This window comes from Ranitomeya imitator, chromosome 3 (genome assembly GCF_032444005.1).
Source record: "Ranitomeya imitator isolate aRanImi1 chromosome 3, aRanImi1.pri, whole genome shotgun sequence".
In the NCBI taxonomy this organism is placed as follows: Eukaryota; Metazoa; Chordata; class Amphibia; order Anura; family Dendrobatidae; genus Ranitomeya; species Ranitomeya imitator.
The window spans coordinates 230,907,168-230,934,313 of record NC_091284.1 but is presented as its reverse complement, the minus strand read 5'-3'; the positions used below and the strand labels follow the sequence as shown (position 1 = coordinate 230,934,313).

The following is a 27,146-nucleotide window of genomic DNA, read 5'->3' as shown; positions in this document are numbered from 1 at the left end:
GCAGTCTCTGAGGCATGGACTTAATCAGTGTCAAACAGTACTCTTCATCAATCTGGCTCCAACTTTCTCTGTTTGCTGTTGCCAGATCAGCTTTGCAGGTTGGAGCCTTGTCAGTTTCACTTCCACCAAAGACTCAATTGGATTGAGATCCGGACTATTTGCAGGCCATGACATTGACCTTGCGTGTCTTTTCAAGGAATGTTTTCACAGTTTTTGCTCTATGGCAGGATGCATTATCATCTTGAAAAATGATTTCATCATCCCCAAATATCCTTTCAATTGATGGGATAAGAAAAGTGTCCAAAATATCAACATAAACTTGTGCATTTATTGAAGATGTAATGACAGCCATCTCCCCAGTGCCTTTACCTGACATGCAGCCCCATATCAATGACTGTGGAAATTTGCATGTTCTCTTCAGGCAGTCATCTTCATAAATCTCATTGGAACGGCACTAAACAAAAGTTCCAGCATCATCACCTTGCCCAATGCAGATTCGCAATTCATCACTGAATATGACTTTCATCCAGTCATCCACATTCCACGATTGCTTTTCCTTAGCCCATTGCAACCTTGTTTTTTTATGTTTAGGCGTTAATGATGGCTTTCGTTTAGCTTTTCTGTATGTAAATCCCATTTCCTTTAGGTGGTTTCTTACAGTTCGGTCACAGACGTTGACTCCAGTTTCCACTCATTCGTTCCTCTTTTGTTTTGTTGTGCATTTCCTGATTTGGAGACATATTGCTTTAGGTTTCCGGTCTTGATGCGTTGAGGTCTTCCTTTGTCTACCAGTATGTTTGCCTTTAACAACCATCCCATGTTTGTATTTGATCCAGATTTTAGACACAGCTGACTGTGAACAACCAACATGTTTTGCAACATTGCATGATATTTTACCCTCTTTTAAGAGTCTGATAATCCTTTCCTTTGTTTCAATTGACATCTCTCATGTTGGAGCCATGATTCATGTCAGTCCACTTGGTGCAACAGCTCTCCAAGGTGTGATCACTCCTTTTTAGATGCAGACCAACGAGCAGATGTAATTTGATTCAGGTGTTATTTTTGGGTATGAAAATGTACAGGGCAATTCCATAATTTTTTCCTCAGAATTGAGTGATTTCATAATTTTTCCCCTATGCTTGGTTAAAAAAAAAAAAAGTAACCATTACCGACTACCACATTTTTTGTTCTTGATTTATTTTAGTGTTTCTTAAAGCCAGAAAGTTGCTATTTGAAATGACTTTAGTTTTGTGCCATGTCTGTGATCTGCTTTTTTTCTACAAAATTACGGTAAAGAACTGAATGAACATCCTCCAAGGCCGGTGATTACATAATTTTTGCCAGGGGTTGTATGGAGTTTGCATTTAGCATACATGTTTGGTACACTACGTTGATATGTTAGAAACAAACAATGTGAATAGGACCATACTTTACTTGACATCCTTCCAGCCGCCATCAGGCCAGTGTATGGCGGTGTACCTTTTTTCTCTGTATATTATGTAGTACTGAAATGGGGTCCAATTGATCTGTTTCGCCGATATGTCAGCAGCTTACCTGGTTTAAACACCAAAAGCATAGTGCAAAAATAGTGTGATTGCACCAATACGGAGCCTGACTGTGAGAAAACATACAAGCGCAGGACATTGAGTTCAGTTCTGAAAGTCCAAACCCTGGCCATGATCTGTTCAGAGAACCAGATCTCAAAAGTCACAGCAGAGGTCCTTAATTATTCATTGAAGCTCCCAGCCGCCACGTATCAGTCAATAATGTTCAAGAAAAGAAGAGTCAACTAAATGTCAAGTAGACCTTTCCCGCTCCTGGCTACGCTCCGGTGACCGCTCCATGGAAGCGGCAGGTTCCGGTGGCAAGGATGGTATGGGAGAAGGACCTGCCATGACGTCACGGTCATGTGACCGCGACTTCATCACAGGCCCTGCGCGAGAAGGACCTGCCGTGATGCCACGATCATGTGACAGTGACGTCATCACAGGTCCTGCGTGCCTGCGTGAGAAGGACCTGCCATGACATCCTTGGAAGGTGAATATATGTTTCTTTTTTATCCTGTGACATACGTGGCTGGGCAATATACTATGTGGCTCTGTGCTGTATACTACGTGGCTGGGCAATATACTACGTGGCTGGGCAATATACTACGTGGCTGGGCAATATACTACGTGGCTGGGCAATATACTACGTGGCTGGGCAATATACTACGTGGCTGGGCAATATACTACGTGGCTGGGCAATATACTACGTGGCTGGGCAATATACTACGTAAACATGCATATGCTAGAATACCCGATGCGTTAGAATCGGGCCACCATCTAGTCTACTTATAAGGGTTAAGATGCCCCCAATGAAATAGTGGCCAGGGGATAAGTCATACCCAGAGAGCCCAGTGGCAAGTTTGTGTGTGTAAGTATCCTGCTAGCACAAGGCACATTCCTGGCGGATCACAGGCACGCGGCCTTCTGTTTAATCACAGCCTTCAATTCATCAGGCAACTGGGCAACGGGCCCAAGATTTCCTTAACTCTTTCTCCACTGATGGAGGCAGCATGTCGCACTGCAGAACCACACAACCCCTGCAAGCCCAGAAATCGGGTGTTGCGGATTGTCACTTTCACAGCAGCGGACATCTGTAGAGCAGTGCCCGCACCAACCGGACCTCCTTCCACAGTAAGGAAGTCATTGACCTTCTGACTTTTATTGAGCAGAAGGTCAGCAGCTGCCACAAGGACAAAGGCGAGGAGAAGCCCAAGCAAGGGCTATCGCCATAGTAACCGCACTCCCTGCAGTCTACCGCTTCCCACTTGGCACTTTTTACTGGTTTGTAAGATCCCTGCCAGGATACAGAGCAACATCCAACTAGCTCATCACAGGACTATTCAGCAGAATTCTGCTTCGCTGTGCAGAAAAGCAAGTCAGCACTATGGTAATAGACGGCAGCCCAGAAAATGCGCATATAATCCAGTCCCAACAGGACGAGGAGAGATCACGGCTAAAAATCAGTGCGATTAGACCCCATGATCAGACTCCTACATCAGAATCTGCAATAGACACGAGTGTAAGCATACGTGTAATAAAGATAAAGGAATTAGCCTCGATAAAACATACGGGCACCATTCCCACAGCAACCAATCACATTTCTTGTTATATGTTTAACAGATGATAGATGAGGAACGTGATTGGTTGCTGCTCCATATTTCTGTTCACACTAAGTTTTAAAAATGAGGCCTATTAAAACCTGATAAAACAAATATAAATCAGATAGAAGAATGCAATATACCACATACAATAGGAAGCGAAACAACATGGGTGTCAGAAATCAAGACAAATCGCCACTTACAGTTCATTTCTTTCTCATAACACTGACACTATAATGAGATTACTGTCCATTAACCATATACACAAATAGCCCAAATTGGCATATTCTGGAAAATAAATATATGGGCAGAGGATTCTGTATATAATGACCTAGAAAACTGGTGGTGAAAAGAGATTGTAAAAAAAAAACAACAACAAAAAACAAACAAATAAAAACTAAAACAACACTAAAAATATAGATGTGGTGAGAAAGTAAGAAACTATTCAAGCTGGCTAATAATTTGCCATTTTTCCCTGCACTCCATAACTAGGGGTTTCAATGGTCATTCAGAACGGCTAAACATGTACATGCTATATATGTGCGCGCCACCACATGCGCGCTATATATGTGCACGCCACCACATGCGCGCTATATATGTGCGCGCCACCACATGCGCGCTACATATGTGTGTGCCACCACATAATAAACGTGATTCATAATAAAGGTCATTCATGTTGTTAAATCACCCCATCACATTTTAAAACATGCTGAAAAAGGAGCATGACCCAATGAAAAGTGGGGTGGAAAAAAAAAAAAAAAAAAAATGCAGGACCAAAAATCGCAATCCTGTGCATCAAAAATTCTCAACAATTGGTGAACGTAGCTAAGTTATGTTTGGCACACAGTACACCAACAAATTGTGTAAACTGAAGGTCCACGTACAAATTAAAACCAGCGTTGGGCAAACAAGCAATAGGATGACAGTAATGTGTATGGGGGCCTCAGACAGGTGATGTTGTTGGGGGATAGAAGGATCCAGCAAGTCCGATATTGGGTGACTGATCCTTTGGTTCTCCATGAAATAGGCAACTACATGGATGCTCAGTTTGGGGACATATAAGTGTTCGCTATGGGAAGAAGGGGGTTGTAAGGAATAGTGGAGATTTAGGTGAAAAAGAGGGGGGGGATGTAACGGGGAAAAAGGGTGGAGGGAGGGGTGGGACCAGCTTTCAGACACCTCTGGCACTATTCCCATGAGAATAAGAGGACTAGGTCTTTTAAAAGGAACTCCAATGACTGTTCAAACTAAGTCCCCCACTCTGTGCATCATGGCTTGGTCAATCTTTTACATCCACCTTCCCACCTGCTTGTTTTCCCCTCAATCTCCACCCACAGGTCTGCCTTCATAGAGCCAGAAAAGGGAGGAAATAGATTGAAACCAAGCAAGTAGGAACGTGTATTTAAACGACTGGCCTCGCTGGAGGACTCTGCACCCGTACTTGGTTTGAACAGTCATTCGGTGCTGACAGCGTCCCTTTAATTCATCCCGTCTCATCATTCGCTTCCCAGAGATCATCTGTGGAATACAAGATGCTTGGCCACTGCTAAGAAAATTGGAGGACCCAGCCAATGAGCTGATAAATTGCCGGCAATCGGTGCCATTCGATGAGAATGTTAAAATTTAAGACATTTTCCTCTCATTATGACACCACCCTATTAGGGCATATGGATGTTATCGAGGAGGATCCCCATATTGGACAATTTTACCAACAAAAATGCACTGCACACAAAAATTGTGCCGATTTGCAGTAAAACCACATACTAAAGTAGTATCCAGAAAACAGGGCCATATACATATATATATATATATATATATATATATATATATATATATATATATATATATATATATATATATATATATATATATATATATATATATATACACACACACAGTTAGGGCCAGAAATATTTGGACAGTGACACAAGTTTTGTTATTTTAGCTGTTTACAAAAACATGTTCAGAAATACAATTATATATATAATATGGGCTGAAAGTGCACACTCCCAGCTGCAATATGATAGTTTCCACATCCAAATCGGAGAAAGGGTTTAGGAATCATAGCTCTGTAATGCATAGCGTCCTCTTTTTCAAGGGACCAAAAGTAATTGGACAATGGACTCTAAGGGCTGCAATTAACTCTGAAGGCGTCTCCCTCGTTAACCTGTAATCAATGAAGTAGTTAAAAGGTCAGGGGTGGATTCCAGGTGTGTGGTTTTGCATTTGGAAGCTGTTGCTGTGAGCAGACAACATGCGGTCAAAGGAACTCTCAATTGAGGTGAAGCAGAACATCCTGAGGCTGAAAAAAAAGAAAAAATCCATCAGAGAGATAGCAGACATGCTTGGAGTAGCAAAATCAACAGTTGGGTACATTCTGAGAAAAAAGGAATTGACTGGTGAGCTTGGGAACTCAAAAAGGCCTGGGCGTCCACGGATGACAACAGTGGTGGATGATCGCCGCATACTTAATTTGGTGAAGAAGAACCCGTTCACAACATCAACTGAAGTCCAGAACACTCTCAGTGAAGTAGGTGTATCTGTCTCTAAGTCAACAGTAAAGAGAAGACTCCATGACAGTAAATACAAAGGGTTCACATCTAGATGCAAACCATTCATCAATACCAAAAATAGACAGGCCAGAGTTAAATTTGCAGAAAAACACCTCAAGAAGCCAGCTCAGTTCTGGAAAAGTATTCTATGGACAGATGAGACAAAGATCAACCTGTACCAGAATGATGGGAAGAAAAAAGTTTGGAGAAGAAAGGGAACGGCACATGATCCAAGGCACACCACATCCTCTGTAAAACATGGTGGAGGCAACGTGATGGCATGGGCATGCATGGCTTTCAATGGCACTGGGTCACTTGTGTTTATTGATGACATAAGAGCAGACAAGAGTAGCCGGATGAATTCTGAAGTGTACCGGGATATACTTTCAGCCCAGATTCAGCCAAATGCTGCAAAGTTGATTGGACGGCGCTTCATAGTACAGATGGACAATGACCCCAAGCATACATCCAAAGCTACCCAGGAGTTCATGAGTGCCAAAAAGTGGAACATTCTGCAATGGCCAAGTCAATCTCCAGATCTAAACCCAATTGAGCATGCATTTCACTTGCTCAAATCCAGACTTAAGACGGAAAGACCCACAAACAAGCAAGACCTGAAGGCTGCGGCTGTAAAGGCCTGGCAAAGCATTAAGAAGGAGGAAACCCAGCGTTTGGTGATGTCCATGGGTTCCAGACTTAAGGCAGTGATTGCCTCCAAAGGATTTGCAACAAAATATTGAAAATAAAAATATTTTGTTTGGGTTATGTTTATTTGTCCAATTACTTTTGACCTCCTAAAATGTTGAGTGTTTGTAAAGAAATGTGTACAATTCCTACATTTTCTATCAGATATTTTTGTTCAACCCTTCAAATTAAACGTTACAATCTGCACTTGAATTCTGTTGTAGAGGTTTCATTTCAAATCCAATGTGGTGGCATGCAGAGCCCAACTCGCGAAAATTGTGTCACTGTCCAAATATTTCTGGCCCTAACTGTATATATATATATATATATATATATATATATATATATATATATATATATATATATATATATATATATATATATATATATATATATATATATATATATATATATATATATATATATATATATATCTATCAGGCTTACTCTACGACAATCCTGAAAAAGGAGACCTGCCTCTGGCCATGAGAAATGATGGTCCAATATTGTATTGGGTTCAGATATTACACCATTTATGGGGAGAAATCAAATTTGTAGTTTGAAGATTTGGCAGAAAAAAAAACACCTTTGAGATCTAGCAATAACTTATTTTTGGAATCTTATAGGAATTATTAGGCAAGTTGTATTTTGATCACATGATACTTTTAATACATGTTGTCCTACTCCAAGCCGTTCAGGCTTGAGCGCCAGCTACCAATTAAGTTAATCAGGTGATGTGCATCTCTGTAATGAGGAGGGGTGTTTTCTAATGACATCAAAACCCTATATAAGATGTGCTTAATTATTAGGCAACTTCCTTTCCTTTGGCAAAATGGGTCAGAAGAGAGATTTGACGGGCTCTGAAGAGTCCAAAATTGTGAGATGTCTTGCAGAGGGATGGAGCAGTCTTGAAATTGGCAAACTTTTGAAGCATGATCACCGAACAATCAAACGTTTCATGGCAAATAGCCAACAGGTCGCAAGAAGCGTGTTGGGCAAAAGAGGCGCAAAATAACTGCCCATGAATTGAGGAAAATCAAGCGTGAAGCTGCCAAGATGCCATTTGCCACCAGTTTTGCCATATTTCAGAGCTGCAACGTTACTGGAGTAACAAAAGCACAAGGTGTACAATACTCAGGGACATGGCCAAGGTAAGGAAGGCTGAAAAACGACCACCTTTGAACAAGAAACATAAGATAAAACGTCAAGACTGGACCAAGAAATATCTTAAGACTGACTTTTCAAAGGTTTTATGGACTGATGAAATGAGAGCGACTCTTGATGGACCAGATGGATGGGCCAGAGGCTGGATCAGTAAAGGGTAGAGAGCTCCACTCCGACTCAGGCGCCAGCAAGGTGGAGGTGGGGTACTGGTATGGGCTGGTATCATCAAAGATGAACTTGTGGGACCTTTTCGGGTTGATAATGGAGTGAAGCTCAACTCCCAGACGGTCCTACTGCCAGTTTCTGGAAGACAACTTCTTCAAGCAGTGGTAAAGGAAGAAGTCGGTATCATTCAAGAAAAACATGATTTTCATGCCGGACAATGCTCCATCACATGCTTCCAACTACTCAACAGCGTGGCTGGCCAGTAAAGGTCTCAAAGAAGAAAAAATAATGACATGTCCCCCTTGTTCACCTGATCTGAACCCCACAGAGAACCTGTGATATCTCATAAAATGTGAGATCTACAGGAAAAAACAGTACACCTCTCGGAACAGTGTCTGGGAGGCTGTGGTGGCTGCTGCACCAATGTTGATCGTAACCAGATCAAGCAACTGACAGAATCTATGGATGGAAGGCTGCTGAGTGTCATCATAAAGAAAGGCGGCTATATTGGTCAATTTTGGGGGGTTTTGTTTTTGCATGTCAGAAATGTTTATTTCTAAACTTTGTGCAGTTATATTGGTTTACCTGGTGAAAATAAAAAAGTGAGATGGGAATATATTTGGTGTTTATTAAGTTGCCTAATAATAGATAATAGATAGACAAATCTAAAAATAACCCACTCCAACTTCCAAAAATATTAAGCTTTGATATTTATGAGTCTTTTGGGTTGATTGAGAACATACAGTACAGACCAAATGTTTGGACACACCTTCTCATTGAAAGATTTTTCTGTATTTTCTTGACTATGAAAATTGTACATTCAAATGGAATGCATCAAAACTATGAATTAACACATGTGGAATTATATACTTAGAGGGAACCTGTCACCCCCAAAATCGATGGGGAGGTAAGCTCACCGTCATCAGGTGCTTATCTACAGCATTCTGTAATGCTGTAGATAAGCCGCCGATGTTACCTGAAAGAGGAGAAAAAGAGGTTAGATGATACTCACCAAGGGGCGTTCCCGCTGCTGGTCCGCTCCGATGGGTGTCTCAGGTCCGCTCCGGCACCTCCCATCTTCATTCCATGACGTCCTTTTCTGGTCTTCACGCCGTAGCTCCAGCGCAGGTGTACTTTGTCTGCCCTGTTGAGGGCAGAGCAAAGTACTGAGGTGCTCAGCCGCCGGGCCTCTCTGACCTTTCCGGTGCCTGCGCACTGCAGTACTTTCCTCTGCCCTCAACAGGGCAGACAAAGTACGCCTGCGCCGGAGCGTGAAGACCAGAAGAGGACGTCATGGAATGAAGATGGGAGGCGCCGGAGCAGACCTGAGACACCCATTTGACCAGACCGCCGGGGGACCTCCCCTGGGTGAGTATAATCTAACGTCTTTTTCTTCTCTTTCAGGTAACATCGGCGGCTTATCTACAGCATTACAGAATGCTGTATATAAGCCCCTGATGACGGTGAGCTTACCTCACCATCAATTTTGGGGGTGACAGGTTCCCTTTAACAAAAAAGTGTGAAACAACTGAAATTATGTCTTCTATTCTTGGTTCTTTAAAGTAGCCACCTTTTGCTTTAATTACTGCTTTGCACACTCTTGGCATTCTCTTGATGAGCTTCAAGAGGTAGTCACCAGAAATGGTCTTCCAACAATCTTGAAGGAGTTCCCAGAAATGCTTAGCACTTGTTGGCCCTTTTGCCTTCACTCTGCGGTCCAGCTCACCCCAAACCATCTCGATTGGGTTTAGGTCTGGTGACTGGAGGTCAGGTCATCTGGCGTAGCACCCCATCACTCTCCTTCTAGGTCAAATAGCCCTAACACAGCCTGGAGGTGTGTTTGGGGTCATTGTCCTGTTGAAAAAGAAATGATGGTCCAACTAAACGCAAACCAGATGGAATGGCATGCTGCTGAAAGATGCTGTGGCAGCCATGCTGGTTCAGAATGCCTTCAATTTTGAATAAATTCCCAACAGTGTCACCAGCAAAGCACCCCAAAACCATCACACCTCCTCTTCCTCCATGCTTCACGGTGGAAACCAGACATGTAGAGCCCATCCGTTCACCTTTTCTGCGTTGCACAAAGACACAGTCGTTGGAACCAAAGATCTCAAATTTGGACTCATCAGACCAAAGCACAGATTTCCACTGGTCTAATGTTCATTCCTTGTGTTCTTTAGCCCGAACAAGTCTCCTCTGCTTGTTGCCTGTCCTTAGCAGTGGTTTCTTAGCAGCTATTTTACCATGAAGGCCTGCTGCACAATGTCTCCTCTTAACAGTTGTTGTAGAGATGTGTCTGCTGCTAGAACTCTGTGTGGCATTGACCTGGTCTCTAATCTGATCTGCTGTAAACCTGCGATTTCTGAGGCTGGTGACTCGGATAAACTTATCCTCAGAAGCAGAGGTGACTCTTGGTCTTCCTTTCCTGGGGCGGTCCTCATGTGAGCCAGTTTCTTTGTAGATCTTGATGGTTTTTGCAACTGCACTTGGGGACACTTTCAAAGTTTTCCCAACTTTTCAGACTGACACCTTAATTTCTTAAAGTAAAGATGGCCACTCGTTTTTCTTTACTTAGCTGCTTTTTTCTTGCCATAATGCAAATTCTAACAGTCTATTCAGCAGGACTATCAGCTGTGTATCCACCAGACTTCTGCTCAACACAACTGATGGTCCCAACCCCATTTATAAGGCAAGAAATCCCACTTATTAAACCTGACAGGGCACACCTGTGAAGTGAAAACCAATTCCGGTCACTACCTCTTGAAGCTCATCAAGAGAATGCCAAGAGTGTGCAAAGCAGTCATCAAAGCAAAAGGTGGCTACTTTGAAGAACCTAGAATATAAGACATTTTCAGTTATTTCACACTTTTTTGTTAAGTATATAATTTTGCATGTGTTAATTCACAGTTTTGATGCCTTCAGTGTGAATGTACAATTTTCATAGTCATGAAAATACAGAAAAATCTTTAGAGGAGAAGATGTGTCCAAACTTTTGGTTTGTACTGTAGTTGTTGATCAATAATATAAATAATCCTCTAAAATACAACTTGCCTAATAATACTGCACACAGTGTATACTGCTCAAAAAAATAAGGGGAACACAAATACCACATCCTAGATATCACTGAATGAAATATTTCAGTTGCAAATCTTTATTCAGTACATAGTGGAACGAGTCGAGAACAATATAACAAAAAATGATCAACGCAAATCAAAATGAATATCCCATGGAGGTCTGGATTTGGAATGATACTCAAAATCAAAGTGAAAAATCAAAATACAGGCTGATCCAACTTCAGTAGAAATGCCTCAAGGCAAGGAAATGATGTTTAGGTGTGTGTGTGTGTGTGTGTGTGTGTGTGTGTGTGTGTGTGTGTGTGTGTGTGTGTGTGTGTGTGTGTGTGTGTGTGTGTGTGTTGCCTCCATGTGCCTGTATGACCTCCCTACAACTCCTGGGCATGCTCCTGATGAGACGGCGGATGATCTCCTGAGGGATCTCCTCCCAGACCTGGACTAAAGCATACGCCAACTCCTGGACAGTCTGTGGTGCAACGTGATGTTGGTGGATGGTGCGAGACATGATGTCCCAGATGCGTTCAATCAGATTCAGGTCTGGGGAACGGGTGGGCAAGTCCATAGCTTAAATGCCTTCATCTTGCAGGAACTGCTGACACACTCCAGCCACATGAGGTCTGGCATTGTCCTGCATTAGGAGGAACCTAGGGCCAACCGCACCAGCATATGGCTTCACAAGGGGTCTCAGGATCTCATCTCTGTACCTAATGGAAGTAAGGCTACCTCTGGCGAGCACATGGAGGGCTGTGCAGCCCTCCAAAGAAATACCATCTCACACCATTACTGACCCACTGCCAAACCGGTCATGCTGAAGGATGTTGCCGGCAGCAGATCGCTCTCCACAGCTTCTCCAGACTGTCACAGGTGCTCAGTGCGAACCTGCTTTCAGCTGTGAAGAGCACAGGGCAGCAGTGGCAAGTTTGCCAACCCTGGTGTTCTGTGGCAAATGCCAATCATCCTGCACGGTGTTGGGCTGTGAGCACAACCCCCATCTGTGGACGTCGGGCACTCAGACCATTTTCATGGAGTCGGTATATAACCGTTTGTGCAGACACATGCACATTGGTGGCCTGCTGGATGTCATTTTACAGGGCTCTGGCAGTGCTCCTCCCGTTCCTCCTTGCACAAAGGCTGAGGTAGCGGTCCCACTGCTGGGTTGTTGCACTCCTATGGCCCCCTCCACGGCTCCTGGTGTACTGGCCTGTCTCCTGGTAGCGCCTCCAGCCTCTGGACACTACGCTGACAGACACAGCAAACCTTCTCACAGCTCGCATTGATGTGCCATCCTGGATGAGCTGCACTACCTGAGCCACTTATGTGGGTTGTAGAGTCCGTCTCATGCTACCACGAGTGTGAAAGCACAACCAACATTACAAAGTGACCAAAACATCAACCAGAAAGCATTGGTACTGAGATGTGGTCTGTAGTCTCACCTGCAAAACCACTCCTTTATAGGGTGTCTTGATAATTGCCAATAATTTCCATCTGTTGTCTACTCCATTTGCACAACAGCATGTGAAACTGATTGTCAAACAGTGTTGCTTCCTAAGTGGACAGTTTGATTTCACAGAAGTTTGATTTACTTGGAGTTATATTCGTTGGTTTAAGAGATTTATTTCTTTCTTAATAACATTTTTATTTAATTTTTTATTTTTATTTTTTTGTAGTCCTTGGCATTTCATTCCAAAGGTTCTGTTCCCAATTCTCATACAGAGCACATGTGTGAGACAGGCCTGGATTCCAATTTAATCTCACAGCAGGAAGCATGGCGACGTATCTGACCTGTTTTGTAGGCAACATAAAAGTTGCAAGCACATAGCGGAGACTTTAAAAAGCGTTGCTCCCCTGAGAATATGATGGGTCACGTGCACATTAATGCATAAAGCCTTGCGCTCCATCTGTTTCTTAGAATGTTTATGACCGTGTAAGTAGTGGAATTCCACAGTTATCCATGGTGGAATTTACATAATTGTGTCAAAGATAAAGCTTAGTGATACAGCAAACCTTATTAGATTTTTTTAAATAATTTGTAAACTGAGAATCCTGTGGAGCGACTGCGAACTTTACAATGTATGCTGAAAAACTAAAAACAGAGGGGCAATATCCTGCCTGGAATCTGGGAAAGGTGATTAACCCCTAAGGTAATGACCCTTCTGCGCTCCCCTACTGAGCGCTCAACCTGCCTTTCATGGAGGGTCACTTTACAAACTCACAAACAAAATCCCTTGAAAATATAACTATATTTTAGGTTACACTGTGCCCTACCAACAATGATTCAGTGATTTCAAGGATTCCTCTGCAAACAATGGAAATTCTCAAAACAAGTTTGGTATTTGAAAATTGCTGTTATACTTTTAATGAACTAAAAATGACAATTAAGGAATTGTGCATTAATAGAGGAGGTGTCTAGTTTTGGACCTTCATCTCCTATCTGTGCAATGTCTATGCATTACACAACTAGACTTACGATTTTAAATTGGAAAGGTGTAATGCTTTGTCCTCCCTTGTGGTAGCGCTGCAGTAGAACTGATCGCTTGCTTCCCGGTACCCCATAAATTACAAATGGCCACATGGCTCTTGGAGGGGAACACCCTGTGATAATCATATTGTTATAATATGCATCTCTTAACAATAGGGGACGACCTTTCAAAATTCTCCTGTCTTGTTTCTAAAGGATCATGGAAGTTTAGAGGACAAGAACCTCCATAGCAATTCGATATTAGATGTAGAACCTTATAAGTATTGTTGATTGGGAATGTTTATTAAAGGAAATCCATCACCGTGTGATAATGTAGACACAGAAACCCAGATTCCAGTGATGGGTGACTTACTGGGCTGCTTGTTGTACTTTTGATAAAAATCATTTTAACTGCAGGAGATTATCACCAGTGGACTAGTAAACCCGCTGCAAGGTAGTCCTCCACCATACTCATGAGCTCTGAATAATCCTCGCCCCCACCATTGATTGTATAGGCAAATGGTGGGGGTGGGGTTATACAGAGCTCGGCATTCAGAGGACTGGTGGATCTACAGCAGAGAAAACTTATGAAATCTGCAGCAAGCTGCCCAGCAGATGATAAATGCTGGAAGCAGGGTCTCTGGCCCTTTATCATGTTGTGCTCAGATCTGGTAGCCAAAAATCTGGTGACAGATTCCCTTTAAAGAGAATCTGTCAGCAGGAACGTCCATGTTAAACTAAAAGGTATGGGCAGACTGGCACTATCATACTGATTTAATACATACATTTAGTGTAAAAATCTGCAGCCTGATTGGGCGCCGGACATCACGTGTCATCCTATCGGATTAAGCCCTGGGGAGAGCAAGTGCTGACAATACAAGCACAGTAGGAGAGTATAGGCTTTATTATATGGGGGCCGAACATTTCGTTTAAAGAAGGGGCTGTCCTAGTAGTGGACAACCTCTATGAGGCCTCTGCTGTGTATAGGGGAAAGGTCCACTCACACACAAGATGTTTAGGTTTATATCTGGACTAGGAAGCACCCCCTTACCCCACCCAAAAAAAAAGTGCCTAGTCAAACTCAGCCTCCAATAAAACTTAACCATTGCCTGTGAGGAAGTTGTTCATCATCAGACTTTGATTTTACACGCGACCTCTATTGATAGGCACTAGGTGACAAGTAGCTCCAGACTTTCCAGGAAATCCACCGGTCGGTTTTTTCACCCCATTGCCTTATAAACTTGACATTGGAACGTCTGACTGCAGGGGCCGTCTCCTTTTAGTTCTAGCTTCTCATATGTTCACCGTCACCGCACTTGTATGTCCCCTACTCGGAAAGCCCCTTCTGAGTCCCTATGTATCCCCCTTATAAAGCCTCGGAGCTCCAGTGGTGCCTGTGCGAGCAGCATCGGAGAGCGCACTGTTCGGGATGGCGGCCCGGCCATGCTGTTGGCCGGAATTGAACATCAGGAGCGCACCACCCCCATGGCAAGCAGTAAGCCTGAAGGCTGAGGAACGATGAGCTCCTGAAGACTGAAAGCGAAACCATCCTTCATTTTTTAACCAGGTCCATAATAAAAGATGCGTAATTGACTATATGATCATAGATGATAACATTGACAGAACTGAGTAACATCAATTCAACATAGCGTCCAACAAATAAGTTTTGGACCCTTACAATGTAGTAGAAATGATGCATGAAATCTCATTGACTCACATGGGCCTATAGAAAAATAGCAAGACCGTATCGTGTACAAGTGATTGCGTTATTAATGATCCCAGTGGAACCACTGCTTGAAAAAAAAAAAAAAAAAGGAGCACAGGGGGGAGAAGAGAAGGGGCAGGCAATGAATGGATGCAGTCATTTAGGCAGGCTGCCAAAAAAAAATAAATCAAAGCCTTATTCGAAGGCTTTCAGTGGTAAGAGCTGTGCAGCTGTGGGGATGTTCTGCCGCTTTTACCGGAGAAGACAGAATATAGCAGAATAAAGAAAAGCGGTGCAATGGCTGGCGCAATACACGAGAAATGAACCTTCGCCATGGTGTGTGCCATTACACTGATACTACATTAATGAAGAAAAGGACGCAGATGATAAGAACATGCTCTCGTGGAGCGCGGTCTATCACACCCCAGTCCGCACCTCGCCCTCCAGTCATCCTGAATGGGGTGCAGTGTTCAGGCTTATGGGTGCGGCCCTGCTCATCCCTACATGGGTGGACTAGTATTATTCAAGCACATATGCTGCCAGGAGGACTCGCCCAGTTTCTATACATTATTTTGGCAACAGAATTAAGAGGTTTTTGTTTTTTTTATTTCGATGAGCGTCAACAAATAGAAACACAGTAGTCGGAAAATCTAAAAGCTGTAAAGTTAAGAAATTCTATACATAGAAAACAAACAAAAAACACAGCACAACAGTCTTTGGCTAATAAATCTGTCAAACAATAGTAATATGCAGAATTATTAGAGAAATACTCAAAATCCCACCTTTACGATATATAATTAAAGGGGCTAATGTGGACTAGCTACAATATAATTGTCTAAGGGTCACTTCCGTCTGTCTTTCTGTCACGGATATTCATTGGTCACGGCCTCTGTCTGTCATGGAAATCCAAGTCGCTGATTGGTCGCGGCAAAACAGCCACGACCAATCAGCGACGGGCACAGTACGGAAGAAAATGGCCGCTCCTTACTCCCCGCAGTCAGTGCCCAGCGCCTGCATACTCCCCTCCGGTCACCACTAACACAGGGTTAATGCCGGCGGTAACGGACCGCGTTATGCCGCGGGTAACGCACTCCGTTACCACTGCTATTAACCCTGTGTGTCCCCAACTTTTTACTATTGATGCTGCCTAAGTCATCTGCTAAGTCATCTGGGTAATTTCGCAATGCATCCTGGGAACGGAAGATGGCGGCAGCCACGCGCATATCGCCGGAGCTTCGGTGGATCCCAGGGGGTGAGTATATAACTATTTTTTTACTTTAATTTTTTTTTTTTTTTTTTACCAGGGATATGGTGCCCACACTGCTGTATACTATGTGGGCCGTGTTAGATACCGCGTAGCTGCTATAGACTACATAGGCAGTGTTATATACTGTGTGCCTGGGCAATATACTACGTGGCTGGGCAATATACTACGTGGCTGGGCAATATACTACGTGGACATTCATATTCTAAAATACCCGATGCGTTAGAATCGGGCCACCATCTAGTAAAGAATAAGGCTCTTGCCACACAGTGACATGTGGCGCAACAGCAATTACCTAAAAATGTATTTTTTATTTATTTTTTTTTAAATTTAGTATGAACCTCCCAAATAGCTTAAGTACAAGTTGAAAGCGGGATGTCTGGAATGAATTCTACCCAAATTAGTTTTAGGTGGAGTGAATAAGGCAAAGCTTTTACTTATTATGGGAGTAATAACCAAGATTACGGTAGATTTTTTCTCTGGGAAATTTAGGACGTCATCTGTTCGAAAGGCCCATTTCATGTGCAGTTTTTAGATAGATTTACATATATTTTGGATCATGGCTGAGCACTACAAAGTTGCAGTGTGAAAAAAAGAATCTCTTTGATGTTTGCTTCCAATGGCTGAAAAGAAGAGGATGGACTAATTAAAAAGAATTGATATCTGCAGGTTTCACACTCAAACTATTTTATAGGTGCATGCAGCTCTTTGAAAGACAAGTCCAGGTCATTCCTCAGCTACTGAGAAATCAGTGCTTAAATTGTATTGCAAAGGAGCCTAAAGAGCTATTTGTAGATCTGAAGCCTCTGTCACTCCAGCTCTATTCCCTGCCCGTGCCACAGACTTCTGCTTGATTAACAATCCCCGAGATGTGAAACTTCATGGAAAGGAGTCAAGTGCTTTTTACTCATTTTTGCGAAGGGTGCTCGGGTATGCACTGAGTGAGAGGTTCTTGTCCCTGTGACCACGTTTCGCGGCCATTAGACAGCCACATAATATACAGGGATTGTCCGTGTTTGGCAGGCAATCCCCACAATCTCTGACTGTCTATCAGCAGTGAAACATGGGGACTCGAACACCTCACTCGAGTATTCTAGTAACAAGTACTCGCGCTCATCACTAGTCATCAGTCAGTCAGGAGGAGGTGGTGCTAAGGGGGATAGAGCTGGAGTGACAGATCTACCACACTGTGCAGAATTATTAGGCAATTTGTATTTTAGAGGATTATTTTTATTATTGATCAACAACTATGTTCTCAAATCAACCCCCACAGACTCAAATATCAAAGCTTAACATTTTTGGAAGTTGGAGTGGGTTTTTTTTTTTTTTTTTTTTTAGATTTGGCTATCTTAGGAGGATATCTGTTTGTGCAGGTAACTATTACTGTGCACAATTATTAGGCAACTTAATAAAAACCAAATATATTCCCATCTCACTTGTTTATTTTCACCAGGTAAACCAATATAACTGCACAAAATTTAGAAATAAACATTTCTGACATGCAAAAACAAAACCCCAAAAAATGAGTGACCAATATAGCCACCTTTCTTTATGATGACACTCAGCAGCCTTCCATCCATAGATTCTGTTAGTTGCTTGACATGTTTATGATCAGCATTGCGTGCAGCAGCCACCACAGCCTCCCAGACACTGTTCCGAGAGGTGGACTGTTTTCCCTCCCTGTAGATCTCATGTTTTATGAGGGACCACAGGTTCAGATCAGGTGAACAAGGGGGCCATGTCATTATTTTTTCTTCTTTGAGACCGTTACTGGCCAGCCACGCTGTGGAGTAGTTGGAGGCATGTGATGGAGCATTGTCCTGCATGAAAATCATGTTTTTCTTGAACGATACCGACTTCTTCCTGTACCACTGCTTGAAGAAGTTGTCTTCCAGAAACTGGCAGTAGGACCGTCTGGGAGTTGAGCTTCACTCCATTATCAACCCGAAAAGGTCCCACAAGTTCATCTTTGATGATACCAGCCCATACCAGTACCCCACCTCCACCTTGCTGGTGTCTGAGTCGGAGTGGAGCTCTCTACCCTTTACTGATCCAGCCTCTGGCCCATCCATCTGGCTTATAAAGAGTCCATAAAACCTTTGAAAAGTCAGTCTTAAGATATTTCTTGGCCCAGTCTCGATGTTTTATCTTATGTTTCTTGTACAAAGGTGGTCGTTTTTCGGCCTTCCTTACCTTGGCCATGTCCCTGAGTATCGCACACCTTGTGCTTTTTGTTACTCCAGTGACGTTGCAGCTCTGAAATATGGCAAAACTGGTGGCAAATGGCATCTTGGCAGCGTCACACTTGATTTTCATGGGTAGTTATTTTGCGCCTTTTTTGCCCAACACGCTTCTTGCGACCCTGTTGGATATTTGCCATGAAACGCTTGACTATTCGGCGATCACGCTTCAAAAGTTTGGCAATTTCAAGACTGCTGCATCCCTCTGCAAGACATCTCACAATTTTGGACTTTTCAGAGCCCGTCAAATCTCTCTTCTGACCCATTTTGCCAAAGGAAAGGAAGTTGCTTAATAATTAAGCACACCTTAGATAGGGTTTTGATGTCATTAGACAACACCCGTCCTCATTACAGAGATGCACATCACCTGATTTACTTAATTGGTGGTTGGTTCTCAAGCCTGAATAGCTTGGAGTAGGACAACATGTGTATAAAGTATCGTGATCAAAATACAACTTGCCTAATAATTCTGCACACAGTGTATAGTCCTTCAGACTGATTTGCACACAAATATAAGTAACGGAATGAAGGTATTGCTGAACAGTTTGTGGGTGGAGAGTGAAATTCCACTAAGGCTGGGTTCCCATTGCGTTATGGGAACGCGCTTAACGGACAGCGTTGCACGGCGAAATTAACGCCGTGCAACGCATCCGTTAGCGCGCCCATTCACGGCAATGGGAACGCGCAGCACTAGCGCGTGCCATGTTCGGCACGCGCTAGCGACGCGCCGGTGTTTCCTGGCGCGCCGCGGATGCTGCTTGCAGCGTCCGAGGCGCGCCCGCGGTCCATTCCCCGCTCTCGCAGATGTGCGAGAGCGGGGACGTTACCGCGACCCCGAGACGCGGCCACAGTAAAAACATTGCGTTTAGCGCTAGCGGGTTGCACTAACGCAATGTGACCCTAGCCTAACAGATTCCCTTTAATGAAGTAATTATGGAGAAATGGGGACTGCAGGAGCAAGGAGGCCCAAATCTCATCACAGGAGGAAAGAAGACATTTACATAGAATATTATAAGAAGTGTATTCGCATGTTGATGAAAACACAATATCAGATTATTACAATGTAATTATAAACCTAAATTCTCCCTGCTGTGACCGGAAAGATGAAAGATTAGATCAGCAACACCCAACAGCGCTGTGCCTCCACGATGGCAACATAATTAACAACAACCTAGGGCAAGACATCACCAAAGCTCTTAGGACGCAGATTAGGCCGTGTCTCCACCTCTGCGTCCATGACAACAATGGCCGCATCTGCTGTTCTTGCAGGTCAGAGTCATTGGAGAGAAGGTTTACTACTCATAAAAATCTTTAAAATGAGAACCAAAGTGAAAGGTCAGGTCTATAGTATTGACAGCAGCAGCCAGGGACTAAGGCTTGGGTCACAGGCCATTTGTTTCTTTAGTGCTTTCACTTAAAATTTTGGGGGATTTTTCCTGGCTGCTTTTCTGTTTGTGATGAAACGTCTTAAAATAATTAATATATAATAAAATATCAGCTTATAAGAGACGTTATTACAAGAAAAGTCTTCACGTCTTCTTTGATATGAATGGACAGCACATGGGAACTACAACGATGGCATCCAGTCCGACCAAAGTAGAACATACGTGCCGAAAAAATGGCCCAAGCGTTGTGTACCTTCATATCTGATATCTAACGGTGCATTTGGCTGATTATCAGGAACAATCGCTCCTAGGAATAATAATAGACCAAAATAAACAGGCTGCCAATCACCAGACGAATTGTCAAAACGCTTGTTCGTAAGGTGAAATGATTTTTCTGCCGACAGCAAAAAAAAAAAAAAAAAAAACACAACAACAACAAAAAAAACCATCATATTAGTTTGTAGACTTAATGGCACTATATAAGTGAGTAAAATAAATAATAAAAATTAAAAAAAATTCTGTGCGCCTGTCTAAACGAGTGCCAACGTCTGCAATATAGTTATCGCCGCTGGTTTAATGCTGTGGGTCATCTAGTCCAAAGGCACCGTATACCAATGTAGCCTGGACAGACGTACGTTTCAGGCCTCCGTCACACGTCTGTATTTAAACGTGCAAGTGAAAAAAAGGATACCGATGTCAGCATATGGTCCGTGTGTCCATTTTTACCATCAATTTTTTTCTTGGAGAAAGAAAAGAAAGCAAAAAAAGAAAGAAGGAAAGAAAGAAAAGAAGGAAAGATACAATGTTTCCCCATGTACTTTGCAATGTTAAAGGATATATCTGTGACTTTATGAAAAAAAAAAAAAAACCCTGAGCACTTCCAGGCATGTAATGGCAGTTACCTGCCTGTTGTGTCCAGCGTCATTTTTCCCCGGCACAGAGCGGTCACAGACTGCTCCTGCCGGGGATTCAGAAGCCTCTGCTGACGTCACATCTACAGAGCGGAGGCTTCTTTACCGATTTGCTCTGTTCACGGGGCAGGACTTCCAACGTCATTCTGATTGACAGCCAGATCCCGCTGCCTAATTGGGGGAACCTGCTGACCATCAGAATGATGTCAGGAGTCACTCCCCATCATGTCAATGCAGTCGAATCCCCGGCAGGAGCGGTCACAGACTGCTCTGTGCCGGTGAAGGACGGCACCGTGCACAACAGGCAGGTAAGCTGCATTTGGCATTTTGCTTGCTTTGTGTGGATGACGCGTCCTTTCGTCATCCACACAGTCTCCTCGGCACAGCGCTCCAGTGCAGGCGTACTTATCTGTCCTGTCGAGGGCAGAGCAAAGTACTGCAGTGCGCATGCACAGTGCTCTTTCACCTTTCTCGGCACCTGCGCACTGCAGTACTTTGCTCTGCCCTCGAAAGGACACATCAGTACGCCTGCACAGGAGCATGATGCCGAGGAGATGCATCATCCACAGAAGCAACATCGCAAGAAGAAGGGAGGCTCTGGACCAAGAGGAGCGACACCCATAGGACCGCACCGCCCCGCAGGCGAGTATAATAAAAGTTATTTTTCTTCTCTTGCAAGTCGGGTTGGGAGCAGATATACAGCATTATATTATGTTGTATATCAGCCCTGAAAGGTGCTGGCCGGATCTTATATCGGTCAAAACTGCTGACAGGTTCCGGGGTTACAGCTCACATACAGGATGGATAATGAAAAACACAATGTGACCACCACAAATCTGCAATGTGCCAGCATGGCCTAAATCTGAAGCCATATACATACTATGCAGCCAAAAATAAAGTGTAGAGGTTGAAAACAGAGTCTTCAGTTTAGAAAAAAGAAACAAACATTGAAAATTGTGGCTTGTGTGGCCAACTAAAAGTTGTCCATAGGTGCGATCATTGAAATATCCAAGTATCTCATGCACAAAAACATCTTTGCAGTTTTCCAGTATGCTGTTTGTATCAATTCCTCACCGTCGGTAATAGCTCTGCTTGCGGTCATTGAATGGAAGCCATTTTATTTGGGAGGAGAATAATTTCCAACTAGGTAACGTGACGATAACACAGATACAAGTCACCCAAGCTTTGTCTTGAGCACTCGGGTATGAGCAGGACAGCTTTCTATCCTCCCAACAAGAACATGAAGACATGCAGAAAGGTCGCAAACCACAAATGGTGAAAGGGAAAATTATAGAACTTTTCATTATACAAAAAACCAACATCGATCACGGACTCAGATACAATGATCAGAATGTTGTACCTCATAGTGAAAACCTGATAATGACCACAAATACATAAAATGATTGGAGAGGCTATGCTGCATACAGAAGACAATCAGCGGAAGGGGAGCAAAGAATGTGGTGACACTCAGTGGTACAAGTCATAAGACAAGGAGATCAAGATCTGACCATTTGGTGACCAGGCCAAACTTCATTCACCATTCAACTCACAGGAAAGCAGCTAGGGTTAGGTCAAACCCAGCGTTATCTACATGATCTAACCATCTTGATAGGGTTATTGCTGTACAAGATCATTCACCGTGACATTGGGTCTGAACACGACAGTATCTGTGGCCTGTATAGCAGTCATGTAAACCCGCTATCAACGACCTGCTCTATATAGGGGCAGCACGGTGGCGCAGTGGTTAGCACAGCAGCCTTGCAGCACTAGAGTCCTGGGTTCAAACCCCACCAAGGACAACATCTGCAAAGAGTTTGTATGTTCTCTCCGTGTTTGCGTGGGTTTCCTCCGGGTACTCCGGTTTCCTCCCACATTCCAAAGACATACTGATAGGGAGTTTAGAATGTGAGCCCCAACGGGGACAGTGATGATAATGTGTGCAACTTGTAAAGCGCTGCAGAATATGTTAGCGCTATATAAAAATAAAGATTATTTATTATATGACATACTCAATATATACATATGCCACCATAATAAGTGATCCATAAAGCTACAATCTGTCATTTTATAGTCACACAGTGCAATATTTGTTCTTTAATTAGCCTCCGATCAAAACGCCACCCATTATACCACTGGCTCATGACACAGGACTCATCCTCAAGGTAACCTTATGTAAGAGGTAATCAAATTTAAGTGGTAATATGACTCAAGAGGAATAGAAATTGCCCCGTAATCATTCTTTGAACAATAGTTGAAACCGAGAAATCACAAACAATATTCTTTGCACCATCCAACCCATAATCCTGGATGACAGATGAAAAGGGGTTAACTTTCCAGCACAAAAGGCTGTACACCCAGCATTATGCAGAACGCTGTCAATATAGTCACAAGACGGATTGCAAAACAGATCATCCTACGTTAAGCCTGGATGTGGGAAGGGGTTAACAGCTCCTAAAAAATGTCTTGAAACATTCAAACCTTGCTGACTAACATACCACAGCCCAGCCCTCCGAAAAAAAAAAAAAAATTAATAATAGCCAGAAATTCCCCATCAATCAGAAACGCCATGGATGTAATAATACCTTTGACTTGGGTGTCGTACTCGGCAATGATCTCTTTATCCTTTTTGAATTTTGCTGGCGATGTCATGTTGTCAGATTCAGCTGCCGCCGCTGATACAATCCGGGCTTTGAAGAACGGATCTTGCAGATTCCAATCAATGAGGTTTCTGTGGAATCCGCTGGGGTGTCAGTCCATGGAGAGGTGATGGGGCCGGAGGCTGGATCTGAAAGGGACAAGGGGGGCTCTGGGTCCCTCAGACAACATGCAGCTAATGTATGATGCGGTGGCGCTGGCCTTATTCCCTGCGCAGCAGCAGCCCTGGCTCCCGCAGTCCTCTCCTGATTGCAGACATTAACAGCACAGAGTGTTAAGTCCTTCCCCAAATCAACTGCATGGTTCTCTTCACCTCCACCAATGATCTCACACAGACGGAGGCAGGAGGGTCGGAGGCAGGAGGGTCGGAGGCAGGAGGGTCGGAGGCAGGAGGGTCGGAGGCAGGAGGGTCGGAGGCAGGAGGGTCGGAGGCAGGAGGGTCGGAGGCAGGAGGGTCGGAGGCAGGAGGGTCGACCGGGGCTGGGGAGGCAACAGGGCAATAGATTAAAAAGAGCCGGAAAAGTACAAAGTTCCAAAAGCTTCACCTTCCAATTCTACAAAGTAGGACATATTGTTACACTGACACATTGGAGACAATGTAACATCTGGAAGGGAAAGGTGGATGGAATGTTTGTTATTTACTAGATTCTGTTTAACAATTTGGATCCAGAGTTTACACAAAGCCACAGCCCAGACCCCATTATGTGCGCTGTCCCGGGAAGCCGATCCCACCAATGAATAAGGCACCCCTATACCCCAGAGGTGAGGACACTCGGTGCACGCCTTGCGCTCACACAGAACAATACAGAAAAAACAACACAGATCTGGCACACGGACAACGCAGGAAGGCAGATCTGCAGAGACAGCGATGGCTGCACAGCACTGCCAGCCAAGGAAAGGAGAAAAAAAAAAAAAGCACAAACTCTGAAAAAAGGGAAAGAAGAGCTGGCAGAAAGTAAGAGGAAAGGGGAGGAGAGGGTCAGCAGGAAGGAAAAAGCCTCCATCCTTCACAGGGACCAGATAATGGCACAGGAAACTGGATTCTAGGGATTGTAACAAAGCAGAGGATAATGGGAGCGCACCCAGTTACACAAGTGTGGAAATAGCAACTTCCACTAAAAAACACACAGAGGTGGACGGCATAAGGAGCGCCACTACCGGAGAACCACTACCGGACAGAGAGAGCCACTACCAGAGACAGAGAGAGCCACTACCAGAGACAGAGAGAGCCACTACCAGAGACAGAGAGAGCCACTACCAGAGACAGAGAGAGCCACTGCCAGAGACAGAGAGAGCCACTGCCAGAGACAGAGAGAGCCACTACCAGAGACAGAGAGAGCCACTACCAGAGACAGAGAGAGCCACTACCAGAGACAGAGAGAGCCACTACCAGAGACAGAGAGAGCCACTGCCAGAGACAGAGAGAGCCACTGCCAGAGACAGAGAGAGCCACTGCCAGAGACAGAGAGAGCCACTGCCAGAGACAGAGAGAGCCACTACCAGAGACAGAGAGAGCCACTACCAGAGACAGAGAGAGCCACTACCAGAGACAGAGAGAGCCACTACCAGAGACAGAGAGAGCCACTGCCAGAGACAGAGAGAGCCACTGCCAGAGACAGAGAGAGCCACTGCCAGAGACAGAGAGAGCCACTACCAGAGACAGAGAGAGCCACTACCAGAGACAGAGAGAGCCACTACCAGAGACAGAGAGAGCCACTGCCAGAGACAGAGAGAGCCACTACCAGAGACAGAGAGAGCCACTACCAGACAGAGAGAGCCACTACCAGACAGAGAGAGCCACTACCAGAGACAGAGAGAGCCACTACCGGACAGAGAGAGCCACTACCAGAGACAGAGAGAGCCACTACCAGACAGAGAGAGCCACTACCAGACAGAGAGAGCCACTACCAGAGACAGAGAGAGCCACTGCCAGAGACAGAGAGAGCCACTACCAGAGACAGAGAGAGCCACTGCCAGAGACAGAGAGAGCCACTACCGGACAGAGAGAGCCACTACCGGACAGAGAGAGCCACTACCGGACAGAGAGAGCCACTACCGGACAGAGAGAGCCACTACCGGACAGAGAGAGCCACTACCGGACAGAGAGAGCCACTACCGGACAGAGAGAGCCACTACCAGAGACAGAGAGAGCCACTACCAGAGACAGAGAGAGCCACTACCAGAGACAGAGAGAGCCACTACTGGAGAAGACAACTGTGTGCTCCCCATGAATGGCCGATGGCTAACTGGCAGTAACGACCAATCAGATCGCTTCGTGCATGGCACGAATATTCGGGGACAACCTACAATAGATCCAAATTTGGAAACGCCTCCGATAAATTCATTCAATGGTGGGATCAGCCAATCTGCCTACAATGGGTTAATACTGTAGAGATCCACCCAATGTAAGGATCTGATGAATGCAAGGGGGTGACCCTGCTCACAAGCATCACTGGAAGGGTGGGCTCTAATCTTTGCAATCCTCTCTCAGCGGCCTGTACTCCCTGCCAAAGATTTGTGACCCAGATCTGTGATCAGGGAGCAGCAGGGACCCCCGAGCCTTGATATCACATAGTGGGGTCTCACATTGGGGAAGGGGTCCACACATAAGGGAGAGGGGGGGTCCACACCAGGGAAGAGGGGGTCCACACATAAGGGAGAGAGAGGGGGGTCCTCACATAAGGGAGAGAGAGGGGGGTCCTCACATAAGGGAGAGAGAGGGGGGTCCTCACATAAGGGAGAGAGAGGGGGGTCCTCACATAAGGGAGAGAGAGGGGGGTCCTCACATAAGGGAGAGAGAGGGGGGTCCTCACATAAGGGAGAGAGAGGGGGGTCCTCACATAAGGGAGAGAGAGGGGGGTCCTCACATAAGGGAGAGAGAGGGGGGTCCTCACATAAGGGAGAGAGAGGGGGGTCCTCACATAAGGGAGAGAGAGGGGGGTCCTCACATAAGGGAGAGAGAGGGGGGTCCTCACATAAGGGAGAGAGAGGGGGGTCCTCACATAAGGGAGAGAGAGGGGGGTCCTCACATAAGGGAGAGAGAGGGGGGTCCTCACATAAGGGAGAGAGAGGGGGGTCCTCACATAAGGGAGAGAGGGGGGTCCTCACATAGGAAAGAAGGGGGGGGGGGGTCTCACACTAGCTTGTCCAGCTCAGGTCTATTGTTCTCCTCCATCAGTGACCACTAGCCTGGAAGCACAAGCAACAGGATCAGCCCGGCTAGCTTTGCTCCACTGTTCTCCCTTGTGAGCCCCCCACCCCCTGCTGCATTCCCACACATGATGTGATGAGCTGCACACAAGGGAGCCTGACACACCCCAATAAATCCCCGCATTCCCTTTGTCTCCAGTGGATCAGGCTCGGTCACGTCGATCCCTCCTGATTACCTCTGGGCTGCTGCTAATGGTGATCTCTTCTAGATCCAAGTTCCGATCTCTTCATCCTCACTCAGATGCCGTCAAGTCCATGAAAAGAGCAGACAGTGATCTCCTTTTGCAACTACAATTCCCACAGGAATCCTAAAGCCCCGCCCACTCTACACCTCTGGGCGAATAGCAAAGTGCCAATGTGCAGACAGACAGCCGCCAGACCCAATGACACGTCTCTTGGAGGCGTTCCCAGAAAGCATGCGTTGTAGCCAATCGGTGAGCACTTCAAAGTGAATAGGCGTGGAAAAGAGTTATTGAAAAAAAGGTGTGTCACTCAACATACAGGGGCGGGCGCTCTATGTTGAGAATGACAGTG

General features: G+C 44.7%; 1 protein-coding gene across 1 annotated transcript in view; it reads right to left on the bottom strand.

Moving 5' to 3' along the window:
- Positions 1 to 26,941, bottom strand: part of SRGAP2 (SLIT-ROBO Rho GTPase activating protein 2) — a 176,383-nt gene extending 149,442 nt beyond the window's left edge. Inside the window, exons 1-2 of the mRNA XM_069756261.1 lie at positions 26,789 to 26,941; positions 23,330 to 23,882 (exon numbers count right to left, since the gene is read on the bottom strand). Of these exons, the coding sequence (XP_069612362.1) occupies positions 23,330 to 23,396 (67 nt within the window). The 5' untranslated portion in view covers positions 23,397 to 23,882; positions 26,789 to 26,941. The remainder of the gene's footprint in view (positions 1 to 23,329; positions 23,883 to 26,788) is intronic.
- Positions 26,942 to 27,146: the final 205 nt, after the last annotated feature.